General features: G+C 37.2%; 2 protein-coding genes across 2 annotated transcripts; both read right to left on the reverse strand.

Moving 5' to 3' along the window:
- Positions 1-3831: 3831 nt before the first annotated feature.
- LOC131950648 (MFS-type transporter SLC18B1-like) lies at positions 3832-7253 on the reverse strand. Its single transcript, XM_059312860.1, has 5 exons — positions 7161-7253; positions 5911-6006; positions 4855-4929; positions 4636-4729; positions 3832-4233 (listed from the first exon to the last, which is right to left on the reverse strand). Exons 1-5 carry the CDS (start codon positions 7232-7234, stop codon positions 4003-4005), a joined length of 570 nt encoding a protein of 189 aa, XP_059168843.1. The 5' UTR covers positions 7235-7253; the 3' UTR covers positions 3832-4002.
- A 2977-nt stretch (positions 7254-10230) lies between these two features.
- Positions 10231-12737, reverse strand: LOC131950621 (serine-rich adhesin for platelets-like). The gene is made up of 4 exons (XM_059312826.1): positions 12726-12737; positions 11633-12136; positions 10733-11317; positions 10231-10608 (listed from the first exon to the last, which is right to left on the reverse strand). Exons 1-4 carry the CDS (start codon positions 12735-12737, stop codon positions 10231-10233), a joined length of 1479 nt encoding a protein of 492 aa, XP_059168809.1.
- Between the last annotated feature and the right edge of the window lie 13375 nt (positions 12738-26112).

The following is a 26112-nucleotide window of genomic DNA, read 5'->3' on the forward strand; positions in this document are numbered from 1 at the left end:
ACTTTTGGCTAAACGTTTCGGTCCCACTTTCTGCTTGCTTTTGATGATGGCGAAAAAAGTTGATGTCACGTTTGATCTGACACTCGTGTGGTCTGTGAACGAGTCAATTAAAAAATGTTGTATAACACAAATACTTCGAGTAATATCATTGTTAAAACTCATGCTAAGCCATAAATTTTGGTGAGCTTGACCTACATTTTAAAAGTCGCAATGGATATATGTTTTCTTTTCACGAACTGAGTGACTTGGTTTTATAACGAAAGGACACCTCTAGGGAATAAAAATAAATTATTGTAAGCGATTCCTGTTTCCCCTTTCCGACGTGTACAGCCGACATGCAAATTTTAAGTATAAAACATGCGAGCTCTATATAAGAACTATGTAATCAAAACAAACAATGTGTATAATTAGAAAATAACCAACGTGTCAAGGGTGATAACCCTGTTATCAATTATCTGGTATTGTTTTTTTTATTGGTATCATGTATCAGCCCTAGCATTTAAAAATGGGGAGAAAAACGCTCTATTTGTTTAACACAGATTGTAAAGTATTTTGTGCTGAATTTTTTTCGGACATATTTCTCCAAGGAGGGCGGGGCGCTAACTAGCAGCTTTTTGTCCACTCATGCTGAAGTTGACCCAATGGTTTGTTAAACTGTGTGGTCATGACAATCATAACAAAGCCATCTCACATGAAACTCTAAACGTCACAAATAACACTTTAATAAGGATCGAATGCATTATCACCCTCGTGTTGTTATTAAGAAATATTTTTTGACATTCAAGGGCAATAACTTAACAAAATAGCTAAAACAAATACAATTCGTGAATAAAAATACAAAATACACAAAAGTTAATAGAGTCTTACTAATTTTTTAACTCCAATTCTCTAGTATTCATACAGTGTGTACTAGTTTTAGATTTTTTTTTAAACGTACAATTTGTATCTTATTTTCACTTAGAAATAAGACACCATAGATTTAATTTAAGAACTGTAAATTAAGTATTGTTAAAATTTGCTTAACAAATGTGAAGTCTCATCATGTTGTTGTATTTCTGGCTCCCATACAAAAAGGGACAAATTTAAATTTAAGAATGGTTAATATACTCTAGCAATGCAGTAAGAATCCAGTTGGGAGCAAATGGGTCGCTGCGAGGGTATAGAGAAGGGGCAGGCAACCCCCTGAGACGGAGGAGCCAAAAGCTACAATTTACAAAATTTTCCAGTTTTTAAAAAGCCACTAACATTTTTATTTAAACATTTGGTATTTGATTATGATTAGGTAAATACAGTTGATTTGTTATTTGAAATAAATAGCTTTAAGTATAAAATAATATTGATTCATATAAAAACACACGTTTCGCCAGAATAATAATATATGTAATCAAATAACATAACTATAGGACTATTCAAATCCACTTTAGAAGCTGTGATTTTTTTTTGGATAACACCGGCTAAGGAGGTTATGACTAACGATAGAGACACGGTTGGTGTAAGAGTTAGTACTGGTTCCCATGAATGAGTTAAGGCTAACGGTGGGGTTATGTTCATTGTTGAGTTCGGCTTTTGGTTTACGTCTAAAAATACCCTACACGTCACAAACAACGTATGGTAGAATTTCTGTTCTTCTTCTTCGTTCTTAATTTTAGTGTTGAATGGGATCCCCTTCAACACAATTAAGTATACGTGTCAACTAGTTATGCGCCATTGATGCCATTGACTTCGATTTCAGCCTGCTTTTCTTTTTGGATTTGCTTCCATAGCCTTTGTCCAACCAAGAACAAACTACAAGGCAGCATTTGTTGGATTTTGGAGTTGTCTCTCCTAGAAGAGTGGCTGTCCCCAGCTAACGAGCCTCATCTGCCCGAGAGTTCGAACTTACAACTTTTCGATTTAGCAACGGACTCGACCACGCCGACCCCTAATATCTGTTAATTTATAACATTATTAGAAAACAAAATGTAATATAATTTATTTCAGATTTATAAGTTTACCTACACAAATATAACACAATTAGAAATCCAACACCGTACGTCAGAAGGCGAGCCATGGGAGATAACAGGAAGTGTTTCCTTGCCAACAGCAAACAGCGATCTTTAAAACTATTGCCGCTAAACTTTAAGAATTTCTATCAGTCTATTGCTAAACTTGAACACATTCAATGCTAGTTAAATATGCAGTTGTATTACGTAACTACACAGCAAACTGGTGCTTTAATGACACATCTTACTGAAACATCCACATTTTTAACACACAGAAATAGTGTTTAAACACTGACGTTTAGCACGACTAGACTTTCAGTGCGTTTGTGATCTACACACTAGTCAAAAAACCAAAACTTCTTTTATATAACTCACGGCTTGTACGTTATATTTTACTTAAGCCATGCAAATATAAAAATATATTTCAATTTTAAAAATCGAACATGATTCAAATAATTCGAGAAATATAATTCAATAAAAGCATAAAATGGATCCATTCGCTGCATTAGAACCAGCTTTGAATTGGGAATTTGTAAACAGAATTTAAAATTGTAGAAACCAAATCGCAGTATAAGAAATTTTATTTCTATCGTATTCTAATACACACAACTATAAAGGGATTAAATAGTTTCTTTAAAGTCCTGTTTGAAATATTTTACAATCGGATACTTGGTCGTTTTAAACGATCATGCAAGTGTTTGACTAAGTAAACGAATGATAATGGCATAGTAAACAGTCTAATAATTCGCTGTACAATCTAGTAAAGACCGCAGTGGCTAAAATATAGGCTAAGTGCTGCTACATGTCTGGTAAACAAGACTTTAGGTTATCTTTAGGTTAAATGTAGGTAATCTTTGGTTATCTTTTGGTTATCATTTTGTTATCGTTTGGTTATCTTTTTGTTATATCGTTTGGTTATCTTTTGGTTATCTTTTGGTTATATATTTTGGTTATCTTTTTGTTATATCGTTTGGTTATATCTTTTGGTTATCTTTTGGTTATCTTTTGGTTATATATTTTGGTTATCTTTTGGGTTTTATCGTTTGGTTATATCTTTTGGTTATCTTTTGGTTATCTTTAGGCTATATTTAGGTTATCTTGGCGTAATTGAGATGTAGGACAGGACAAAAATACAATTTTTTTTAAAAATCTTTTCTTTACCAAATATTCGTAAGAAAATATTACAATCGATGTTTTAAACAAAACTAGCAGTGGCACCCGCCGCCCCTGGAGATCGTGTATCCAGAGTTTCTTTCAGGCATCTCTTCGGGAGGGAATGCTGAGCTTTCTGAAGAACGTCTACCGCCCTTTCTCTAATTTGATATTTCAATAAAGTAAGTAAACGTTTGAACCTGAAGACCCATGTAGCAGGTGAAATATAGTCATTTGTGGAAAGCACAATTTCCAGCTGCTTTATTTATCCCAAACGTCCTAGCTTGAATCCGGGATTCGAACTCAAGACTTTCGAGTTATCAGTCGTATGCTCTAGCCCCCAACCTTACCGTCCTCTTGTATTTAAGCAGCTTGCTTTAAACATATATATTCTTGCGTTGTCATCGGAGATAAATGTATTAGAAAACTGAACCCAACCCAACTCAGTCCCCTTTGGAAAAACCATGAGCTGCAGGATTTGACCACAACCCTACACTCACGAGCAAAGTGCTGACCACGCTATCCCGAGGTCACAGAAACAGGAGAACTCTACTTCACTTGCTGCATAGACCTTCAGGTTTGGAAGGGGAACTTAACCTTGACCTACACCCACAGCAACACACATGTTTGACGTGAGTAAACGATTGTAACAATATTGTAATAAAAATAAACAAACACAACAATATGTGGACGTTGATACACGGACAATTTAATGGTTGAAGTGTAGATGTTCTAGATGTTAAATGAATAAATAAATATCATGTGGTTATGTTGATGTATGTATCAGTTCTACAAGGCATATTTATGAGCAGACAAATATTTGTTATAAACTTTTAATGAAAGTCATAAATGCAATAACTATAGAAGACTAAAGGCTCGATTTGCTGATAGAACATTCTAGAACAAAACTGCTTTTTTCTGCCTTCTTAGAGAGTAAAGGCGTCTTCTCGTCACCCACGTGATGTAGAAAAGTTTCGCTGTTTGCCTCGTAATCTTTTTCCTTGGCTGTCGATTGATGATTTTTGGCGATGTTCGATGGTGTTGTAGTCTGTTTCTTCCCAAAGTTTTTGAAGGAGAAGAAAACTATCGTGACAGTCATCTGATATGAAAAAAATAGTTCTAAATTGTATAGATTACAGCCCTTGAATCCATATATATATATATATATATATATATATATATATATATATATATATATATATATATATATATATATATATATATATATATATATTAGTATTTAACTAAATTAGTCCAAGCTTCATTATCATTATATCCCTGTGTACTAAGTACAACGTCATGTGTATTATGTACAAGTCATGTGTATTATGTACAAGTCTCTTGTACTAAGTACAACGTCATGTGTATTATGTACAAGTCATGTGTACTATGTACAAGTCATGTGTATTGTGTACAAGAGTCATGTGTATTATGTACAAGTCATGTGTATTATGTACAAGTCTCTTGTACTAAGTACAACGCTTCATGATTGTGTACTTACAACAATAAAATACAAGCCAGAGATGACCGTAGAGCCGTAATAAAAGCCAACCTGCTCCACCAACACTCCGCCTATCACCGGTCCCGACAAGGCTCTGGAATATTCGAAACAGAAATTTGTTTAAACATTTTTTTTGTTCAATTAATAAATTCACTGTACAGGGCATTGTAGAGTACTAAAACAAGTTTAAGCGTATCGATACTGTCCTAGAAGACTTACCCTAAGGAATACATGGCGTTAAACAGTCCAGAGACTAGGCCGAAGGTATCGATACTGTCCGATAATCCAAGCTCTCTATGGTAAACAGATAAAAGACAGTTACACTGCACAATATTTAACCAATGTTTGAGGAATGTTTTAAAGTAATGATCATGAATTGTGTTTACATATAAATAATCTACTTTCTATCGTACTAAAGTCACCTACCATCTGTAGTACTAAAGTCACCTACCATCTGCAGTACTTAAGTCACCTACCATCTAAAGTCACCTACCATCTGCAGTACTTAAGTCACCTACCATCTAAAGTCACCTACCATTTGCAGTACTAAAGTCAACTTCCTACCATCTGTAGTACTAAAGTCACCTACCTACCATCTCTAGTACTAAAGTCACCTACCATCTCTAGTAAAGTCACCTACCATTTGTAGTACTAAAGTCACCTACCTACCTTCTGCAGTACTTAAGTCACCTACCATCTAAAGTCACCTACCATTTGTAGTACTAAAGTCAACTTCCTACCATCTGTAGTACTAAAGTCACCTACCTACCATCTCTAGTACTAAAGTCACCTACCATCTCTAGTAAAGTCACCTACCATCTAAAGTCACCTACCATCTAAAGTCACCTACCATCTAAAGTCACCTACCATCTAAAGTCACCTACCATCTAAAGTCACCTACCATCTAAAGTCACCTACCATCTAAAGTCACCTACCATCTAAAGTCACCTACCATCTAAAGTCACCTACCATCTAAAGTCACCTACCATCTAAAGTCACCTACCATCTAAAGTCACCTACCATCTAAAGTCACCTACCATCTAAAGTCACCTACCATCTAAAGTCACCTACCATCTAAAGTCACCTACCATCTAAAGTCACCTACCATCTAAAGTCACCTACCATCTAAAGTCACCTACCATCTAAAGTCACCTACCATCTAAAGTCACCTACCATCTAAAGTCACCTACCATCTAAAGTCACCTACCATCTAAAGTCACCTACCATCTAAAGTCACCTACCATCTAAAGTCACCTACCATCCTAATTTACCTACCTGGCCCCTATAACAAAACATTTCATCACTGGCACAATGGAGCAACCAAACGAGAGCCCAAACAACACTAGCCCCAGGGTCACCGTCCACAGTTCTCTGAGGGTGGGGAATGGATGGGGGGGGGGACAGTTAGTGTCACGTGTTATTTTTGGAACAATCAATGTTGGGTGTTGTACTTGGTACAGGCAATGTTGGATGTTGTAGTTGGTACAATCAATGTTGCATGTTATAGTATATGTATAGTTGTTATTGTTGGAACAATCAATGTTGGATGTTGTAGTTGGTACAATCAATGTTGGATGTTGTAGTTGGTACAATCAATGTTGGATGTTGTAGTTGGTACAATTAATGTTGGATGTTATAATTGGAATAAAATAATTTTGAAATTGATTTTATATGTATAGATGTTATAGTTGGAACAATCAATGTTGGATTTTATAGTGGGAAAAATTAATCATCTTTTCCCTAACGTGAGTTAGGTACCCATTAATAGTGCATGGCATTAAGAGTCCTGACGTATAGATACTGTCCAAAAAGACAATCTCTCTATGGTAGACTGACAAAATAAACGACGCAATATTTCTCCAAGGTTTGAGACATGTTATATTCAAATGATCATGAATGGATGGGTATTCTACTGACTTGAATCCGGATTCGAACTCGGGACTTTCGGAACAGTCTAGTTCTCTACCGCTAGGCCAAGCCGTCCATTGGAAACAATTAATGTTGGATGGTATAGTTTAATGTTGGATGTTATAGTTTAATGTTGGATGTTATAGTTTAATGTTGGATGTTATAGTTTAATGTTGGATGTTATAGTTTAATGTTGGATGTTATAGTTTAATGTTGGATGGTATAGTTGGAAATAAACGCAATAAAACTTCTGCTTAAACTTGTATGTAAAACAGACAGTGATATGTTGTAGCAACTCTTGTCTATACAAATGTTGTGATAGAGTACACGCTATCCAACATCAACAAAAACCTTCTGTTAACGACAACTACGTGAGACAGGTGTATGTATGTGTCTGGTGTTTAAAGAAGTTGAATTGTCTTCCTATGCTAATAATTTTAGTATTGCAACAGTTTAATTTAAGTAAGATTTATTTTATCAAAAACAGACAAGCATGACATCTAAATTTAATGATTTAATTTACATGTTCATATCCTAATTGTGCATGTGAATTTTATGCTTTAAAATACATGTTCATATCCTAATTGTGCATGTGAATTAAAGGGAGATTATCCTACCTGGGTAAGAAAGGCAGAAGTGGAGTTGGTCCAATCAAAAGATAGCCAATAGCACCAAATAAATTACCGACCATCAGAAGTGGGGATTGGATATCCTGAAAGATTTGTCAAGATTTTTTTTTAAACTTAAAAAAACAAAATGTTATTGTATGACGTCGTTATTTTATTATATTTATAAAGAATATATTACTTTAGGTCTTAGTTTGGTTTATTTCGTTTTGAAAGTTGTGTGTATTATGGATACACGATTTTACTTTCACCAGTTAGCGCCAGGTACATATTACAGCTGAGTCGACAATTATGCTCTATGGACGAACCCTGGAAACGAAATCGAGGCTGTCGGGTCGTTGGTTGTGTACTCTACAATCACTCGATCAAAGCACCCCTAACTGTGGTGTGTGTAAATTAAGAATTGTTTAACAACTATCAGTTGTAAAAATTCAAAAAGATCAGCCTTCGGGTAATAAATTATCTTTTTCATTTGTCCAACCAAACTTTACCCAAACTTTAACCTACATAACAGAGCCATACATTACAGTTCTATTTGAACGTTAGTTGTGCTTCGTTTCTATGCGTGCGCTTATGCATTTACAATTCGTCACCCTCTTCAAGAAATATAATTTTTGCCGTGAAATGACGACTGTAATTTAGATGGTCTGGTTATGTACCTCACTGAACTACTGACATACATATGTATGGTGTATCTAATTTCACTATTGATACAAATATTGTTCCTGACGTATGTGTACTTAACTGAATTACTAACACACATATTGTCTCTGTCCTGTATTGTACCTAATATCACAACTGACACTCATATTGTGCCTGATGTATCGTGCACCTAATTGAACTACTGACATAGATATTGTTACTGGAAAATGTATGGTGTACCTAATTACTTTAGTGACACAGCTGTTGTCCCTGATGTATAATGTACCTAAGTGAACTACTAACATAAATATTATCCCTGAATTATTATGTACCTAACTGAATTACTAATACAAATATTGTCCATAATGTATAATGTACCTAACTGAACTATTGACACAATTTTTGTCCATAATGAATATAATGTACCTAACCGAACTACTGACACAAATATTGTCCCTACTGAATGATATACTTAATTTCACTACTGACACAAATATTGTCCCTGATGTATAATGTACCTAAGTGAACTATTGACACAGATATTGTCCCTAATCTATAATGTACATAACCTAACTACTGACGCAAATATTTTCCCTAGTGTATCGTGTACCTAACTGAAAACAGAACGTCAGTTCTATGGTTACCTAATTTCTGTATTGACACAAATATTGTCCCTGTTCTATGGTGTACCTTGTGACACAATGTACGATTTAGTAATAACAACAATAATAATCGAGTATTTGCATATTCTTTTAGTAAATTTAAGAAGCCGTAGTTCTATAACTATATTATTAATCGTTTCTTTTAAATTAAATTTCCCGCGCTGTTCGCGGTTCAGCCTTAAAATTAACGTCAGATTTCCATTTTGGAGGTGTGCATATGTATATGTTGACCAATGCTAGTGGCTGTACTCACCTTTGTGTCGCTGAGGTTTTGACCAATGCTAGTGGCTGTACTCACCTTTGTGTCGCTGAGGTTTTGACCAATGCTAGTGGCTGTACTCACCTTTGTGTCGATGAGGTTTTGACCAGTGCGTGTGGCTGTACTCACCTTTGTGTCGCTGAGGTTTTGACCAATGCTAGTGGCTGTACTCACCTTTGTGTCGTTGAGGTTTTGACCAATGCTAGTGGCTGTACTCACCTTTGTGTCGCTGAGGTTTGGCCAATGCTAATGGCTGTACTCACCTTTGTGTCGTTGAGGTTTTGACCAATGCTAGTGGCTGTACTCACCTTTGTGTCGCTGAGGTTTGGCCAATGCTAATGGCTGTACTCACCTTTGTGTCGCTGAGGTTTTGACCAATGCTAGTGGCTGTACTCACCTTTGTGTCGCTGAGGTTTGGCCAATGCTAGTGGCTGTACTCACCTTTGTGTCGTTGAGGTTTTGACCAATGCTAGTGGCTGTACTCACCTTTGTGTCGCTGAGGTTTGGCCAATGCTAGTGGCTGTACTCACCTTTGTGTCGTTGAGGTTTTGACCAATGCTAGTGGCTCTACTCACCTTTGTGTCGCTGAGGTTTGGCCAATGCTAATGGCTGTACTCACCTTTGTGTCGTTGAGGTTTTGACCAATGCTAGTGGCTGTACTCACCTTTGTGTCGTTGAGGTTTTGACCAATGCTAGTGGCTGTACTCACCTTTGTGTCGCTGAGGTTTGGCCAATGCTAATGGCTGTACTCACCTTTGTGTCGTTGAGGTTTTGACCAATGCTAGTGGCTGTACTCACCTTTGTGTCGTTGAGGTTTTGACCAATGCATTAGAATGTACTCACCTTTGTGTCGCTGAGGTTTGGCCAATGCTAGTGGCTGTACTCACCTTTGTGTCGTTGAGGTTTTGACCAATGCTAGTGGCTGTACTCACCTTTGTGTCGTTGAGGTTTTGACCAATGCATTAGAATGTACTCACCTTTGTGTCGCTGAGGTTTTGACCAATGCGTGTGGCTGTACTCACCTTTGTGTCGTTGAGGTTTTGACCAATGCTAGTGGCTGTACTCACCTTTGTGTCGCTGAGGTTTGGCCAATGCTAGTGGCTGTACTCACCTTTGTGTCGTTGAGGTTTGGCCAATGCTAGTGGCTGTACTCACCTTTGTGTCGTTGAGGTTTTGACCAATGCTAGTGGCTGTACTCACCTTTGTGTCGTTGAGGTTTTGACCAATGCATTAGAATGTACTCACCTTTGTGTCGCTGAGGTTTTGACCAATGCGTGTGGCTGTACTCACCTTTGTGTCGTTGAGGTTTTGACCAATGCTAGTGGCTGTACTCACCTTTGTGTCGCTGAGGTTTGGCCAATGCTAGTGGCTGTACTCACCTTTGTGTCGCTAAGGTTTGGCCAATGCTAGTGGCTGTACTCACCTTTGTGTCGTTGAGGTTTTGACCAATGCTAGTGGCTGTACTCACCTTTGTGTCGTTGAGGTTTTGACCAATGCATTAGAATGTACTCACCTTTGTGTCGCTGAGGTTTTGACCAATGCTAGTGGCTGTACTCACCTTCGTGTCGCTGAGGTTTTGACCAATGCGTGTGGCTGTACTCACCTTTGTGTCGCTGAGGTTTTGACCAATGCTAATGGCTATACTCACCTTTGTGTCGTTGAGGTTTTGACCAATGCTAGTGGCTGTACTCACCTTTGTGTCGCTGAGGTTTTGACCAGTGCGTGTGGCTGTACTCACCTTTGTGTCGCTGAGGTTTTGACCAATGCTAGTGGCTGTACTCACCTTCGTGTCGCTGAGGTTTTGACCAATGCGTGTGGCTGTACTCACCTTTGTGTCGCTGAGGTTTTGACCAATGCTGTACTCACCTTTGTGTCGCTGAGGTTTGGCCAATGCTAGTGGCTGTACTCACCTTTGTGTCGCTGAGGTTTTGACCAATGCTAGTGGCTGTACTCACCTTTGTGTCGCTGAGGTTTTGACCAATGCTAGTGGCTGTACTCACCTTTGTGTCGCTGAGGTTTTGACCTATGCGTGTGGCTGTACTCACCTTTGTGTCGCTGAGGTTTTGACCAATGCTAGTGGCTGTACTCACCTTTGTGTCGCTGAGGTTTTGACCAATGCTAGTGGCTGTACTCACCTTTGTGTCGCTGAGGTTTTGACCAATGCGTGTGGCTGTACTCACCTTTGTGTCGCTGAGGTTTTGACCAATGCTAGTGGCTGTACTCACCTTTGTGTCGCTGAGGTTTTGACCAATGCTAGTGGCTTTACTCACCTTTGTGTCGATGAGGTTTTGACCAATGCTAGTGGCTGTACTCACCTTTGTGTCGCTGAGGTTTTGACCAATGCTAGTGGCTTTACTCACCTTTGTGTCGATGAGGTTTTGACCAATGCTAGTGGCTGTACTCACCTTTGTGTCGCTGAGGTTTTGACCAATGCTAGTGGCTGTACTCACCTTTGTGTCGCTGAGGTTTTGACCAATAAAAGTGGCTGTACTAACCTTTGTGTCGCTGAGGTTTTGACCAATGCGTGTGGCTGTACTCACCTTTGTGTCGCTGAGGTTATGAACAATGCGTGTGGCTGTACTCACCTTTGTGTCGCTGAGGTTTTAACCAATGCTAGTGGCTGTACTCACCTTTGTGTCGCTGAGGTTTTGACCAATGCTAGTGGCTGTACTCACCTTTGTGTCGCTGAGGTTTTGACCAATAAAAGTGGCTGTACTCACCTTTGTGTCGCTGAGGTTTTGACCAATAAAAGTGGCTGTACTCACCTTTGTGTAACTGAGGTTTTGACCAATGCGTGTGGCTGTACTCACCTTTGTGTCGCTGAGGTTATGAACAATGCGTGTGGCTGTACTCACCTTTGTGTCGCTGAGGTTTTAACCAATGCTAGTGGCTGTACTCACCTTTGTGTCGCTGAGGTTTTGACCAATGCGTGTGGCTGTACTCACCTTTGTGTCGCTGAGGTTTTGACCAATGCTAGTGGCTGTACTCACCTTTGTGTCGCTGAGGTTTTGACCAATGCGTGTGGCTGTAATCCCCTTTGTGTCGCTGAGGTTTTGACCAATGCGTGTGGCTGTAATCCCCTTTGTGTCGCTGAGGTTTTGACCAATGCTAGTGGCTGTACTCACCTTTGTGTCGCTGAGGTTTTGACCAATGCTAGTGGCTGTACTCACCTTTGTGTCGCTGAGGTTTTGACCAATACTAGTGGCTGTACTCACCTTTGTGTCGCTGAGGTTTTGACCAATGCGTGTGGCTGTAATCACCTTTGTGTCGCTGAGGTTTTGACCAATGCTAGTGGCTGTACTCACCTTTGTGTCGCTGAGGAAGCCCAACACAGGTGTAGCAAGGGCGTATAAAGTTGGGACGATAACAAAGAAGAGGCCAACCAGCAAGGTGGAGATCCCAAACTGGAATCAATTTAATAGAGAACCAGGTCATTTAGTTGTTAAATAACCAAGTCATTTTGTTTGTTAAATAACCAAGTCATTTAGTTGTTAAATAAACATTCATTTAGTTGTTAAATAACCAAGTCATTTTTTCTGTTGAACTAACTAGTCATTTAGTTGTTAAATAACCAAGTCATTTTTTCTGTTGAACTAACTAGTCATTTAGTTGTTAAATCACAAACTCTTACCAATTCAATTGTTTTGTTAAATTACCATGCTATTTATTTGTTAAATTACTAAATAATATATTTGTTAAATTACTAAATAATATATTTGTTAAATTACAAAATATTGTATATGTTAAATTACCAAGTCATTTATTTGTTGAATTACTAAGTCTTTTATTTGTTAAATTACCAAGTCATTTATTTGATAAATTACCGAGTCGTTTAAATGTTGGCATAAAAAGTCATTTATTTTGTCAAATTACCAAGCTATTTAGTTGTTAAATTACAAAGTAAATTATTTGTTAACTAACCAAATCACTTATTTGCTACAGTATCAAGTCAATTATGTGTTAAATTACCAAGTCATGTATGTGTTAAATTACCAAGTCATTCATATGTTAAATTAGAAAGTCATTTTGTATTAAAATGTACCGGGTCACAAAGCTTGTTAAATATACCAGGTCATTTATGTGTTAAAGATACCATCAAATACCCTGGTCTAGCACCTACCTGGTCTAGCACCTACCTGGTCTAGCACCTACCTGGTCTAGCACCTACCTGGTCTAGCACCTACCTGGTCTAGCACCTACCTGGTCTAGCACCTACCTGGTCTAGCACCTACCTAGCACCTACCTGGTCTAGCACCTACCTAGCACCTACCTGGTCTAGCACCTATCCAGCACCTACCTGGTCAAGATGACTGGACAGCGTGGCATCAAGGAACGATATGGCAACACTCCCACCCAGCAAAGACAACATCGTCACCCACACGATGGCGCTCCTCAACAGATAAAAAATGGAGCCTTTCCTTTTCTGGGGTTTTTCTAAGGAATGAATAAACAAATAAAAATATATTTCATAAAATAACAAACACAACTCACCTTTTCCGGATATGGCAGTGCACGCGGCAGATGAAGTAGAGTTCACCTGTTTATGGGACCTCGGCATATGTATGGTCAGCACTTTGTCCAGCCGCCTGTACTTTCCTTAAAGTGATTCAGGTACTGATTAAAGCTGGATGGACTCAGAGATTTCCAAAAGACGAAAGTCTGGAATCCGAACTTGAGACTTCCGGTTTAGCTTTTTGAACGTTTGGTAACTATCCATACGACCACGCCGCCACAGAATAATGAAAATGCTTAGTATAAATAGTTTTTAATTCAAATTATTGAGCATAGAAATCCACCAAATAATGTTTAGAAGAATTGATGCCGCTAAAATGTGAACTGTTCCCAGCTTCCAGAGAAGTAATCGTTATGTAGAATGATGAAATATTTTTTTTAATCGATATTTTACAGGGGTTTTTTGTTTTTTTTTTTTTTTTTTTTTTTTTTGGTTTTTTTTCCTACTTCGTTAGTGTTATGAGAATAACAGAAACTTATTTTTACGTAAATTTGTTTTAGCGGGCTCTGATGCTTTCCAGTAATATTTACATCTAGATTCTACGTGTGATGTTCTATTTATTTCCAGGGGAAACCAGGTGAGATAACAGCAACAAAATGTTTGATGCTCAAGTCCCTTGTTCATATTTGATGAGGTGGCCACATACACACATCACACCCTTCCCTACACATAACCTATACCACCTATCCTTCATGGGCTGAACACACACACACACATTACACTCTCAGAGATTAGACATACACACCCCACACCCCACTCACCTTCAGGGGGTGGTAGACAGGTAATGACCATGGCTCCACTCAAGTACATCACACAACCTACACACACCCCACACACACCCCACACACACCCCACACCCCACTCACCTTCAGGGGGTGGTAGACAGGTAATGACCATGGCTCCACTTAAGTACATTACACAACCTACACCCCCACACACACACCCCACACCCCCCACATACACACACCCCACACATACACACACCCCACACCCCCCACACACACACCACTCACCTTCAGGGGGTGGTAGACAGGTAATGACCATGGCTCCACTCAAGTACATCACACAAGCTACACACACCCCACACACACCCCACACACACCCCACACCCCACTCACCTTCAGGGGGTGGTAGACAGGTAATGACCATGGCTCCACTTAAGTACATTACACAACCTACACCCCCACACACACCCCACACACACCCCACACCCCACTCACCTTCAGGGGGTGGTAGACAGGTAATGACCATGGCTCCACTTAAGTACATTACACAACCTACACACACCCCACACACACCCCACACCCCACACACCACTGACCTTCAGGGGGTGGTAGACAGGTAATGACCATGGCTCCACTTAAGTACATTACACAACCTACACCCCCACACACACACCCCACACCCCCCCACACACACACACCACTCACCTTCAGGGGGTGGTAGACAGGTAATGACCATGGCTCCACTTAAGTACATTACACAACCTACACACACCCCACACACACCCCACACCCCACACACCACTGACCTTCAGGGGGTGGTAGACAGGTTATGACCATCGCTCCACTTAAGTACATTACACAACCCACTGCCCAGAACGGCAACCCAAACCCGCCAGCCTGAAATACATACATATGGGATCACATATACATATTTCTAAACTAAGATACATACATATGGGATCACACATACATATTTCTAATGGCAAGTCGGTCCATTAAACAGCATAGATATGGGATCACGCATACATATTTCTAATGGCAAGTCAAATTAAGATACATAGATATGGGATCACACATACACATTTGTAATGGCAAGCCAAACTAAGATACATAGATTTAAGATCACACATACTTATTTCTAAAGGCAAGTCAAATCCATCAAACTAAGATACATAGATATGGAATCACATATGTTTATACTTATTTTTTTTTTTAAAAACCAAATCCATCAAACTAAGAAACACATTTTTTCTGACAATCAAATGTGTTTGATTATTTATACAGCTGATAACAAAGCGTTTAAAAAGAAACAAGTTTTACATATGTTAAAAAACAAATCTCACCTCAAATAAAGCGCCCCCTATAGTAGGTCCCGTCATTAGTCCCACACCTACACAAGTCTCAAGTAAGGCCTATTGACACAAATAATTGTTTCAATGTAATATGTACATGTGTTTGGTTTTTATAATGTAAGTATTCATTTTTTATATCTTTTCGGTTTATCAAGTATGAGCTTTATCTAATGTGGTGAAACAACTTACAAACACTGAGCTAATGTCATGAAACAACTTACAAACACGGAGCTAATGTCATGAAACAACTTACAAACACTGAGCTAATGTGGTGAAACAACTTACAAACACTGAGCTAATGTGGTGAAACAACTTACAAACACGGAGCTAATGTGATAAAATAAACACGGAGCTAATGTTGTGAAACAACTTACAAACACTGAGCTAATGTGGTGAAACAACTTACAAACACGGAGCTAATGTGATAAAATAAACACGGAGCTAATGTTGTGAAACAACTTACAAACACTGAGCTAATGTGGTGAAACCACTTACAAACACGGAGCTAATGTGATGAAACAACTTACAAACACGGAGCTAATGTGATAAAACAACTTACAAACACGGAGCTAATGTGGTGAAACAACTTACAAACACTGAGCTAATGTGGTGAAACAACTTACAAACACGGAGCTAATGTCATGAAACAACTTACAAACACGGAGCTAATGTGGTAAAACAACTTACAAACACGGAGCTAATGTGGTTGGGGAACTCGTTAGACACCATGGCGAAGCTGGCTGTGGAGTAGGCCGAGACACCCAGAGCCTGGACAGCTCGAACCACGACTGACATGACCACAAATATCGTGCCTGGTGGGCACCCGCCTAGAAATCTGGCAACAAAATATCTCAGCTGTTAGTGGTGGTGATGGACATGGTCATTATAAAAATATAAAATTTGACAACTTGTTAGTTTAGTTTTTGTTGTGGTTGTTTTTTTTATTTTATTTTTTTTATTTGGGGGGGGGGTGCATTAATGCCTTTTTTAACTCGTATACATTAATTTTCAATACAGCACTGAAGCAGAAGACAACTATCAAATCTAATTAGGCAAAAGCAATCATCAAACCAATTGAACTGTCAATATTTATGAACAAGGATGTCAGATCTTTAGACTCTTGAGCTAGGGTTGTGTTAGAGCAAAGTTAGGTAAATAAATTTTTATTTGTCTAGTGAGGGACACACTTTTTTTAATGTAGACTAGAGCTGAAGCAGAGTTTTGTCTAAAACCAATGTCTGCACTTAATTAGCTGTAATTGTCTGTCCTTAATAAACTGCTATTGTCTGCCTTTAATTAACTGTAATTGTCTGCCTTTAATTAGCTGTAAATGTCTGCCCTTAATTAGATGTAATTGATTGCCCTTGTTAAGTTCAATGGCATGCCCTTATTTGGCTATTATTACATGTCCTTAATTAGCTGCAATTGCTTGACTTAAATATTCTTTTTAAAGCGAGTTATTCTAAACACAACAAACTCAAATCTAGTTGAGTATATGTTTACTAATATGACTGCCTGTAATGTAATACGGTGTATTCTACCTGCATAATGGAAAACTTGGCAAAATGTCGCATGTAGCAAAATGTCATAAAAATATTCCTGGAACAAATCCACTTACCCAAAAAGTACGGCACATATTCTTGTAACAAATCCACTGACCCAAAAAGTACGGCACGTATTCAAGTAACAAATCCAGTTACCCAAAACGTACGGCACATATTCTGTAACAAATCCACCTACCCAAAAAGTACGGCACATATTCATGTAACAAATCCACCTACCCAAAAAGTACGGCACATATTCATGTAACAAATCCACTTACCCAAACTGTACGGCACATATTCATGTAACAAATCCACTTACCCAAAAAGTACGGCACATATTCATGTAATAAATCCACTTACCCAAAAAGTACGGCACATATCCATGTAACAAATCCACTTACCCAAAGAGTATGGCACATATTCATGTAACAAATCCACTTACCCAAAGAGTGTGGCACATGTTCCTGTAACAAGAATACCAGATGCGAAGAGAAATTTGGCCCCAATCACAGATATCTGTAAGATATTCATTATCTATTAGACACTACTACCACAGCTACAATACTCTCTTTAAAAATACATCATTCTAATTCAATTGTTTTAGCTACATTACTAATAAAGTATTTCCCGTACCCAAACTAGCATTCAACCATACAAGTATAAAAACTATATTTTCTTACAAAGTTACCAAAAGCTGGGCAGGCTATGAAGTTGACGAACTGATAGACCGTAAAAACTATTCCAATTTCTGTTGGTGACGCTCCTTTGTGTTCAGCCTGCACAACAAAAGTTACATATATTTATTTTAACCTTGTGTTCATCATCTGAAGCAATTCTATTCTATTTTAATGTTACAAAGGCGGATGGATGACAAAGAAAGTAACTCCCAAATTTTCTGACGCCACTATTGTGTGTGTAAATTTAACTTAAGAAACTTAGAAGACCTCTCTAGAATGCCTGTGTGGTAGAGCTTCTTGCAGACTCTCTTCGACATAGAAAGTCACTCAATATATTGAAACAATCATATAGTTTAGCTCTGAATACATTCAAATTTTTTGCTAAAAAACAAAAAAATACAACAGTTCAATAAATACATGTGGTGAATGGAATGCAGTAGTTTGATGGATTTATAAAAATCAATAAGGAAGAGAATGGGAAATATGAATGCATTGTTTTGTAGTTGGTCTAATTTATTTAGTTTAGCTTTGGTTGATCAGCTAGTTTAATTGTGTTTTAGTTAACCGATTAGCATAATTCAACTAAAGTCAACCAATTTGCTTTCAATTTTTTAACTTACTTTTAGTTTACCAATTTAACTTACTTTACTTTAGTTTACCAATTTGTGTCGTTTTTTTATTTAATTGAGTACATATAGTTTTGTTTATTTATTTATTTTTTTTGACTTAAAGAAGTTGAAAAATCCATCTAATTTGGTCTCCGACTAACAAAAAATGTCTCACCTCTCTAGGAAAAAACGGGGCCGGCAGGGAATACCCACATCCGGCGCCAAAGTTGACCAGCGCAATACACAAGAGTGCATATTTGCTACGTCTTGGCATCTCAGAAAACTTCAGCTTCTTTTTCTCACTCGTCGTCTTCTCGTCGTGTGTTGTCTTACACTCCAAATCATCAGCACCACTCTGACTTTCATCATTAGTCTTTGTACAACTACACTTGCAAATTTTATCACAACTACACTTGCAATTATCATCACAACTACACTTGCAATTATTATCGCAACTAAACTTGCAAATCTCATCACAGCATAAACCAGAAGCACATTTCTCACAATTTTTCGTATGTCGTTTAACGCCATTCTTCAAATGAACTCTATCTGTCGAAGTTTTAGCGTCTAAAAGTTGGTCCTCCTTAGAAGATTGACAAGAGTTCAGCTTTGACTTACTTCCAGCGAGGTCAGCTATACCTGCCGTGACACTGGCACCGGTGCCTCCGTTGTTTACCTGATCTACACCTAGACTGGTCTCATAGCTTCCGTCACTGTTCCTATTACTCCCACGACTTCCCGACACCCCCCTACCCCTGCTCTCTCTTATATTGGAGTCTACATCAGATATATAAGTGCCGGACTTTGTTAAGTAAAAACTTGCCGAAGTGCTAAGGTAATACGAGCTTTTCTTTGTCATTCTCTAACCCAGTTCGCTTCACCGAATTTATAACAATATTAAAAACACGTCACTTTTATCTTCTTTACTATATTCTGTTTAACCTATGGTTGAAACATCATTACTTTCGTTAGATTATTACTGTACTGTAAATATATCTTTTCATAGAATCTGAACATGTAGCTGAAATGTCCTTATGTATCACGAACATAAGTTAGGTACTACACTACTAAATCTACAACTGATGAGCTGAATAGAAATTAAAACAACGATACTATTTAGCTAATCACAAGCTACTGACACAATCAGACTCTCCACTTAATTAAAAATGGACGTCCATACCTACATACAGCATGTAATGCGTGACTGACGGATTAAGTCAGGCCAACATGATGTAAGCGGTTTTTTTTTTTTTGCATGACGCCTGACAATCAAAACTTTGCCGAGATGAACAAACTAATGAATGCATACTTACGTTTAGTAAACGTAACATACACTCATATGGTGTAGTATAATCAAGGTAGAAAACAGCTCAATTAATCTGTATTGTTAATAATCAATTTATTTCTTAACTTTGACTGTATATATGCCTACAGCAGAAATTCAGCTCATAATGTGATTTTTTTTAAATTTCTATTTCTACCATGTTTGGATATCTATAGCAGGGGCGGACATCGCATTCACCCTGCTCTAGCTACGCCTCTTTTCCCCCTCCCCCCACCCACTCCGTACATTCTTTTCCTGTTGCTAACGAATCTAGACCAGTGGCGTCGCTAGGCCGAGTGTCACCCGGTGCGGCACCAGTTCGTGGTGACACCCCCCTCAAAGAAACAAAGTATATATATGTGTGAGAGAGAGAGAGAGTTTTGTGTTATATATATATATATATATATATATATATATATATATATATATATATATATATATATATGCTTATAAGCTTTAATCACGGCAGACTTAATAGTAACGAAGTTTATCTACAGTCTGTTTATAATATAGTTGGATGTAGCATTATTTTTTTAAAGTTAGCACGTTTACGTCTTGATGTCAAAAACACAATTTTCCCTCTGTCTATTTTGCAATTGTTTGCCTTGGTGTCACCCTCTAAATGGTGTCACCCGGTGCTGTCCGCACCCCGCCCTGGCTACGCCTCTGCCACCAACCATCTATAGATCATGTCCAGTTCATCAATGACTATTAACAACAGTTATTAGACTAGCATTTGCTAATATTTAGGTCTTTGAGAAATGGGTCTATGTACTCATCATCATCCTTATACAATAATTAAGGTTGTACATTTCATACTATCAGAAAAGTGTACTCTTTTATAAACTAACGGATCAGCAAATAATTCATTCGATATAAAAACAATTTGTTCTTGCAATTAGTTTCTAGAATTATCAGACAATGCCAGCCACATCAGCCCGGAGGTCTAAAAACTGACACACTTTATTAACACCTACTAAAATGTACTCTAAGGTTTTGGCTTGACCTTATAAAAAAAAACGCAAATTTCACTTAGATAAAAAAAAAAAAAATAAATAGCTAAAATTAAATTTAAAAAGCTCCTTTAAGAAATCATAAGGTCAGATTTGGCTTTGGCATTAAGCTGGCCCACGTTTAAAACTAATCTAAGGGAGTTAATTAAGACATAAATTACAAAAATTAATAAACTTATAAAATGCATAGTTTTTATTAGTAAATTAAAAAATGAGAACCTACAGGATAATTATTTTAAATTGTCAGTAGTAATAATATTTAAACTTAAGTTAAATTTGCTTTTTATATAAAATGCTATTTGAAATATTATAAGTATTATAAAAACAAACACATTAAAATTATGTAAAACTACTTGGTATTAGTATAATCTCTTCCTTAAAAACGTATAATTTTGTATATACACTACATATAACAATTTTGGATCCCTGTACAGGGACAACCATAAAAGTGTTTAGTATGTGGATCTTCCACTTGGTACAGGGTCGGCTACATGTTTGGGACGGAAGGGCCAAAAGTTATAACTTACCAAATATTCCAGTTTTTAAAGAGCCACTAACATTTTATTTCAATATTATGATATTTGATTAGGATTATATATATATATATATATATATATATATATATATATATATATATATATATATATATATATATATATATATATATATATATATATATTTAAATATGAAATAATATTTATTCAAATAAAAACATACACATGTTTCGCTAGAATGTCTCTGCTAGAATAATACAATCAGTAATCTAAGTAAATAACTTTAATTATTGAATACTATTTACAACAGTTTCGCCTTGCATGCCTTTTGAAAGTTTGTTTAAACCTGGCTCATAACTTGTTTTCAGTTTCAAGCACGCCTCTAAATTTTTATTTGTTAGATGGCTTATATACTTTGTATTTTATTCATGCAAGAAAACGCTTGCTCGCATGAATATGTTGACCCGAAGATCGTCAGCACTCCAAATGCCAACTACTTCACCTCACTGTAGCATCCTGCAAGACTATTCCATGCGTCACGTAGTAGGGCCTCAACTCGCGCCATTTCTTTTAGAGCTGTCCAGTTGTACAGTGAAACTTGCATGTTTTACTGGACCTCCAAATCATCTAACTTGCTCTTGAGAGATGTGAACTTACCACTCCAAAAATGTTTGGTTTTAAAATCTAGTAATTTAATTTTAAGCGAGCCAGCATCAATTCCAAATATCTCCAAGTTAATCTCATTTGTTTTTGTGTTAAATCTACTATGACTATGAAAGTCAGAGTACTTGCATTTCTTTTGAATAGCTCAAATCTCTCAGTGAACCTATCCTTCATTTTGTTTATAGTAATGCTGGAGTGATTCATGTTAATAGTAGCGTTGGTTTTATCATGTAATTTTTTTCAGAATTTTCGAAATTAAGTAATTTACCGATCTCCGGGTTTTTAACAAAATGAAGTAATTTATTTTTCGAAACATCTTCTTCAAGTAAGGCATAGGCTGGGTTTTCCTTTCCACGCAGTTTTACATTTAGCTCGTTTAGTTTCTTTTGTGATCTCCACCATGAAGTCGAAAGTTGCAGTTTGTGATAGACACGTGAATAGGAAGTACATTGAAATATGGCGTAACTAAATCTTCTAATGGAATAGCGAGTGTTTATTGTTTATGTTTATTATTTCCTCGTTCATTACCTAGTTTTGCAGAACAGTATTTTTTATGAGTTTTGAAAATAAAATAAAACAAGTATTAATATGTGTGCATGGAGCTGAAGAGCCGCATCTCGACATTAAAAGAGCCGCATAGCCGCAGGTTGCCGACCCCTGACTTGGTAAGTAAGCAGATACGCTTACAGTAGATTTGATTGTGTGGCTATTGGCAATTTAGAATAATAATTAAAAAATTACGGAAATTACTCAAAATTTGATAGAAGGTAGAGGATTAGAGCTTTTACTTACATGTGAAATTTCATTTATCTATCTGAAATAGTACTCAAGTTATAGGCTTTTGAAAAATTCAAAGTAGAAAAAGTACCACTTGCGGTTATCGGAAATCGCTCAGAAATTAATACCGATCTACGATTTTGATAAAATACTTATATATGAAATGTCATCAACCTACCTGTAACGGTACTCAAGTAATCGTGTTTACACACATACAGACACACAGATACACACCCACCCACACACACACATACACACACGGACATACGTACAAGATTGCAAAAATATGTTTTTCCGACTCAGGGAGGCGTAAAACGTCGAGATTTGTAAAAATCTCGATTTTTTTAATTAATTTTTTTTTCACGATTACAAGACTTTCTCTTTACTTCGTATATACGAGAAAGTAAAAATATACACATTAACATTATGTCAAGGTATTTTAAAGTAGGCCTACTTAGTTATTCTTTCGCATAAGTCAAGCAATAACCATCAATGTATATACATTTTACATCCACACGGCTAGGTATAAACTCACACGTCAGAACAGCTATTTTAATTCAGCAATAAACTAAAGTAACTAATCAAGTCTTCTGTCACGTTTGTAATACCTTACTTTGACTGGTTCAGGTAACATTTATAAATACCCCTAGACAGCGACGGCCCTATTAGCTAACGCTAGAGCCAGCGACCCATTCAGTCGGCTACAAGCATCCCAACTGTAGCATAAACAGTTTGGCTTACAACATGTAGTGCAGACATGAAATCGGGCATTCTAAATTTGGGAAACCGTTGTTTATTTAATTATCTTTAAACTCCCTCTTACTCCACATTAAATAACTTTGTAATCTAAAAGCTGTTTGAAAGAAGTTCGAGCAACGAACAGACAAAATAAGCCAATTATGATGTAGGATAATTCCAGTTCGAATTAGAGAATGGCTGAGTTTCTTGATCAGCTACAGTCCTGGTAACTACAGGGTTTTTTTTCGCGCTATAATGAATCACTACATTTGCAGACAATAGAAAGAAAACTTACAAGAGTAATACTTATATCTAAGATCAGCTTGACTACATGGATCTGTAGTTGTCACTTATTTATTATCGCCCATAAAAATCAGATATAATTTATTGTGAACGACAGTCAATACACTAAGTCAGGGGTCTCCAAACTTTTCAGTCCGAGGGCCGCATTACCCATCAAATTTCAGTTCGGGGGCCAGTTTCTTCCAGGCATGTCTTTAATTTTTCTGGACAAAGTTCCTCAGCCATCACCAACAGACGATTTTTCCTTGGACAAAAAGATCTCCGCGGGCCGGATGAGAGAACTTCGCGGGCCGCATCCGGCCCGCGGGCCGTAGTTTGGAGACCCCTGCACTAAGTCATCAGATTAGCACTGAACCCCACAGCACATGGTAACGAAAAAGACTACATTTCAATTTTATCGCTAATCAAATATTGTCTTTTTTTTTATTTTGTTCACTTTTTCAAGCTTAAAGGTGTTTATAAATATGTGTGTATTAAATTGATCGAATTTACATTGTGTAGCTATTACATTCAATTGTATTAATAAAAAGATAAGCTTACTTAAAAGTATTTAAACAATGTGTAGACCCAGTTAGGTTTTAATGTAATCAATGTTCTCTAGTTTGTGCGAATATTAGTTTAAGAATAAATGTTTTTTTAATCCTATCTCTTGAGGACATCGTTTATTTAGTTTTTTCTACATAGATAATATTTTTGATGTGGTCTTTTCAAAGAATCGTGAAACCACCTGATCCGGTGACTCGTAACACAAATTGTGCTGGCATTTGGAAGTAAAACATCACTTGTATCACCGCTCTCATCTCAAAGATACCTTCTGTCGGGGAGCTCTTTTGTAATGGCATCAGTGTATTTTATTTCTTTTATGCTTGCCCCCGAAAAGGGGATCCAAAAATACTAATGCATAAGATACTCAACCAGATAATATCTCAGCTCGTAAGCGATCTAACATATACCAAATTTTTTAACGCATTCTTACTGTCTATGTGAATGTAATACTGCAAGTATTTACAAATTTGTAAGAGAAAAACAATCACATTTTTTTCAACTTAAAACGACATTTTTTTGTGTATCTATTTATAATACGTTTTTTTATTCAAATGAATTAGCAATAAAATAATCTCTTTGGTTTGTGAGATCATTTTTTTTGTAATTGCATTTACTAATTAACTCCCTTCATTTAGTTTTAAATGGCGTTGAATTTATGTCAAACGCCTAAATGCTGTAACAAAATCAAATACTACTCTCTAAATAATTTAATCAATTCTCCCGTTTTAAACACTACAAACCTATTGGACATATTATATTTGTATCCAACCAAAACTTTGAATTACATTTAGACTACGTATGTATCAGAATTTTGATTGTGAATTATCTTAAACTTTTTACAGCAACATTGTAATAAAATATTTAGCAAGCCACTATTTAAGCAACATATTTTAAATACTCACAACTTGACTACCTAGAACCTTATGCTAATCGCAGATCATTGTTAGTAGACAGTTGCATACAATATCTTGGTTTACACAGGAAATCATACAATAATTTACTCGCAGCTGGCTTTTGTTCACTCTCTTTTACTGTTAATACCGGCTCAAACAATGTTCATAATCCGGGCATTTCGATAGGAAAAAAAAATAAACTTACTCTCACCCATGTTACAAATCTGCAGACGTGGATTTGGACAAAGTTTTGGCTTCCTTTCTCAGTTCACCAGACCATGGTTTCTGTTTCGCTACTAAAACCAGAGGCGTAGCGAGGGGGGGTGAAGGGGGACATATGTCCCCGGGCGCCGACCTTAGGGGGCGCCAAAATGGTTTGGAAAAACAAATTGAAATGTTGAGGGGAGATGGAAATTGAAGTTTGAGGGGGGGGGGGTGTAAATCGAAAGCTTAAAAATCGAAAGTTTGAGGGGGAGGGGTGCAAATCGAAAGTTTGTCCCGGAAGGGTCGCTACGCCTCTGACTAAAACTAAGTGGTAAGATCGATTGAGCATGGGGTGCGTCTTACAACATCTAGTTGTTAAAGTCGGATGAGATTGCCGATAAGATAGATTATATTCCAGCTTGAAATAGGTATGTTAACTCTACAGTGTAATTCCACGGATGGCAAGCGGCGGTATACGGAAATGTTTTGTTGGTTTGAACACATGTTTCATGAGTAGAGGCGTTTATTCTATGACATTAAATATTATACTTTCTTACAATGAAATAGATTGCTTGGTTCTATTATGATGTTCATCATATTGACAAAAAAATCGTATTGTAGCTTTCTAAAGAAATAAAAACTGTGCGTCCACTATTAAATTATGTGTTATGAATATAAGTCACGCATGATTGAAAACTATAACACAGTGTGGTGACTCTGAGAGTGTTTGTTTGACAATGTACAGTGTCGGTCGGTCCATATATGATATGGGGGCTGGGACGTTGTTGTCGATCCCAGATATATGTTTTGAATACAAGATTTCATAGCAGGAGAAAGTGCAGGGTTAAAAAATACATATAAATTTACATTAATGTAAATTCTCAAAATAAAAGTAAAAGAAAAAGAAAAAAAACTAAACGGTTGGTAAGAGTGCTCTAAGCCACACAAATTGTACTGGTTACCCCCCTGTCACATGTCAAACAAAAATGTCACCTGGACAACAGCG

This window comes from Physella acuta, unplaced genomic scaffold (assembly GCF_028476545.2).
Source record: "Physella acuta isolate Inbredline_101_S28 unplaced genomic scaffold, ASM2847654v3 ptg000774l, whole genome shotgun sequence".
Lineage (NCBI taxonomy): Eukaryota > Metazoa > Mollusca > Gastropoda > Physidae > Physella > Physella acuta.

Coding starts and splice junctions, on each gene's coding strand:
- LOC131950648 (XM_059312860.1), bottom strand. CDS start 7,234: ATGGTCGGTAATTTATTTGGTGCTATTGGCTATCTTTTGATTGGACCA. Junction 4,930..5,910: donor TGTTTTGTTATAGGGGCCAG/GTAGGTAAATTA, acceptor TGTTTACCATAG/AGAGCTTGGATTATCGGACA. Junction 4,730..4,854: donor AACGCCATGTATTCCTTAGG/GTAAGTCTTCTA, acceptor CGAATATTCCAG/AGCCTTGTCGGGACCGGTGA.
- LOC131950621 (XM_059312826.1), bottom strand. Junction 11,318..11,632: donor AAAACCTCAGCGACACAAAG/GTGAGTACAGCC, acceptor AGCGACACAAAG/GTGAGTACAGCCACACGCAT. Junction 10,609..10,732: donor AAAACCTCAGCGACACAAAG/GTGAGTACAGCC, acceptor GCCAAACCTCAG/CGACACAAAGGTGAGTACAG.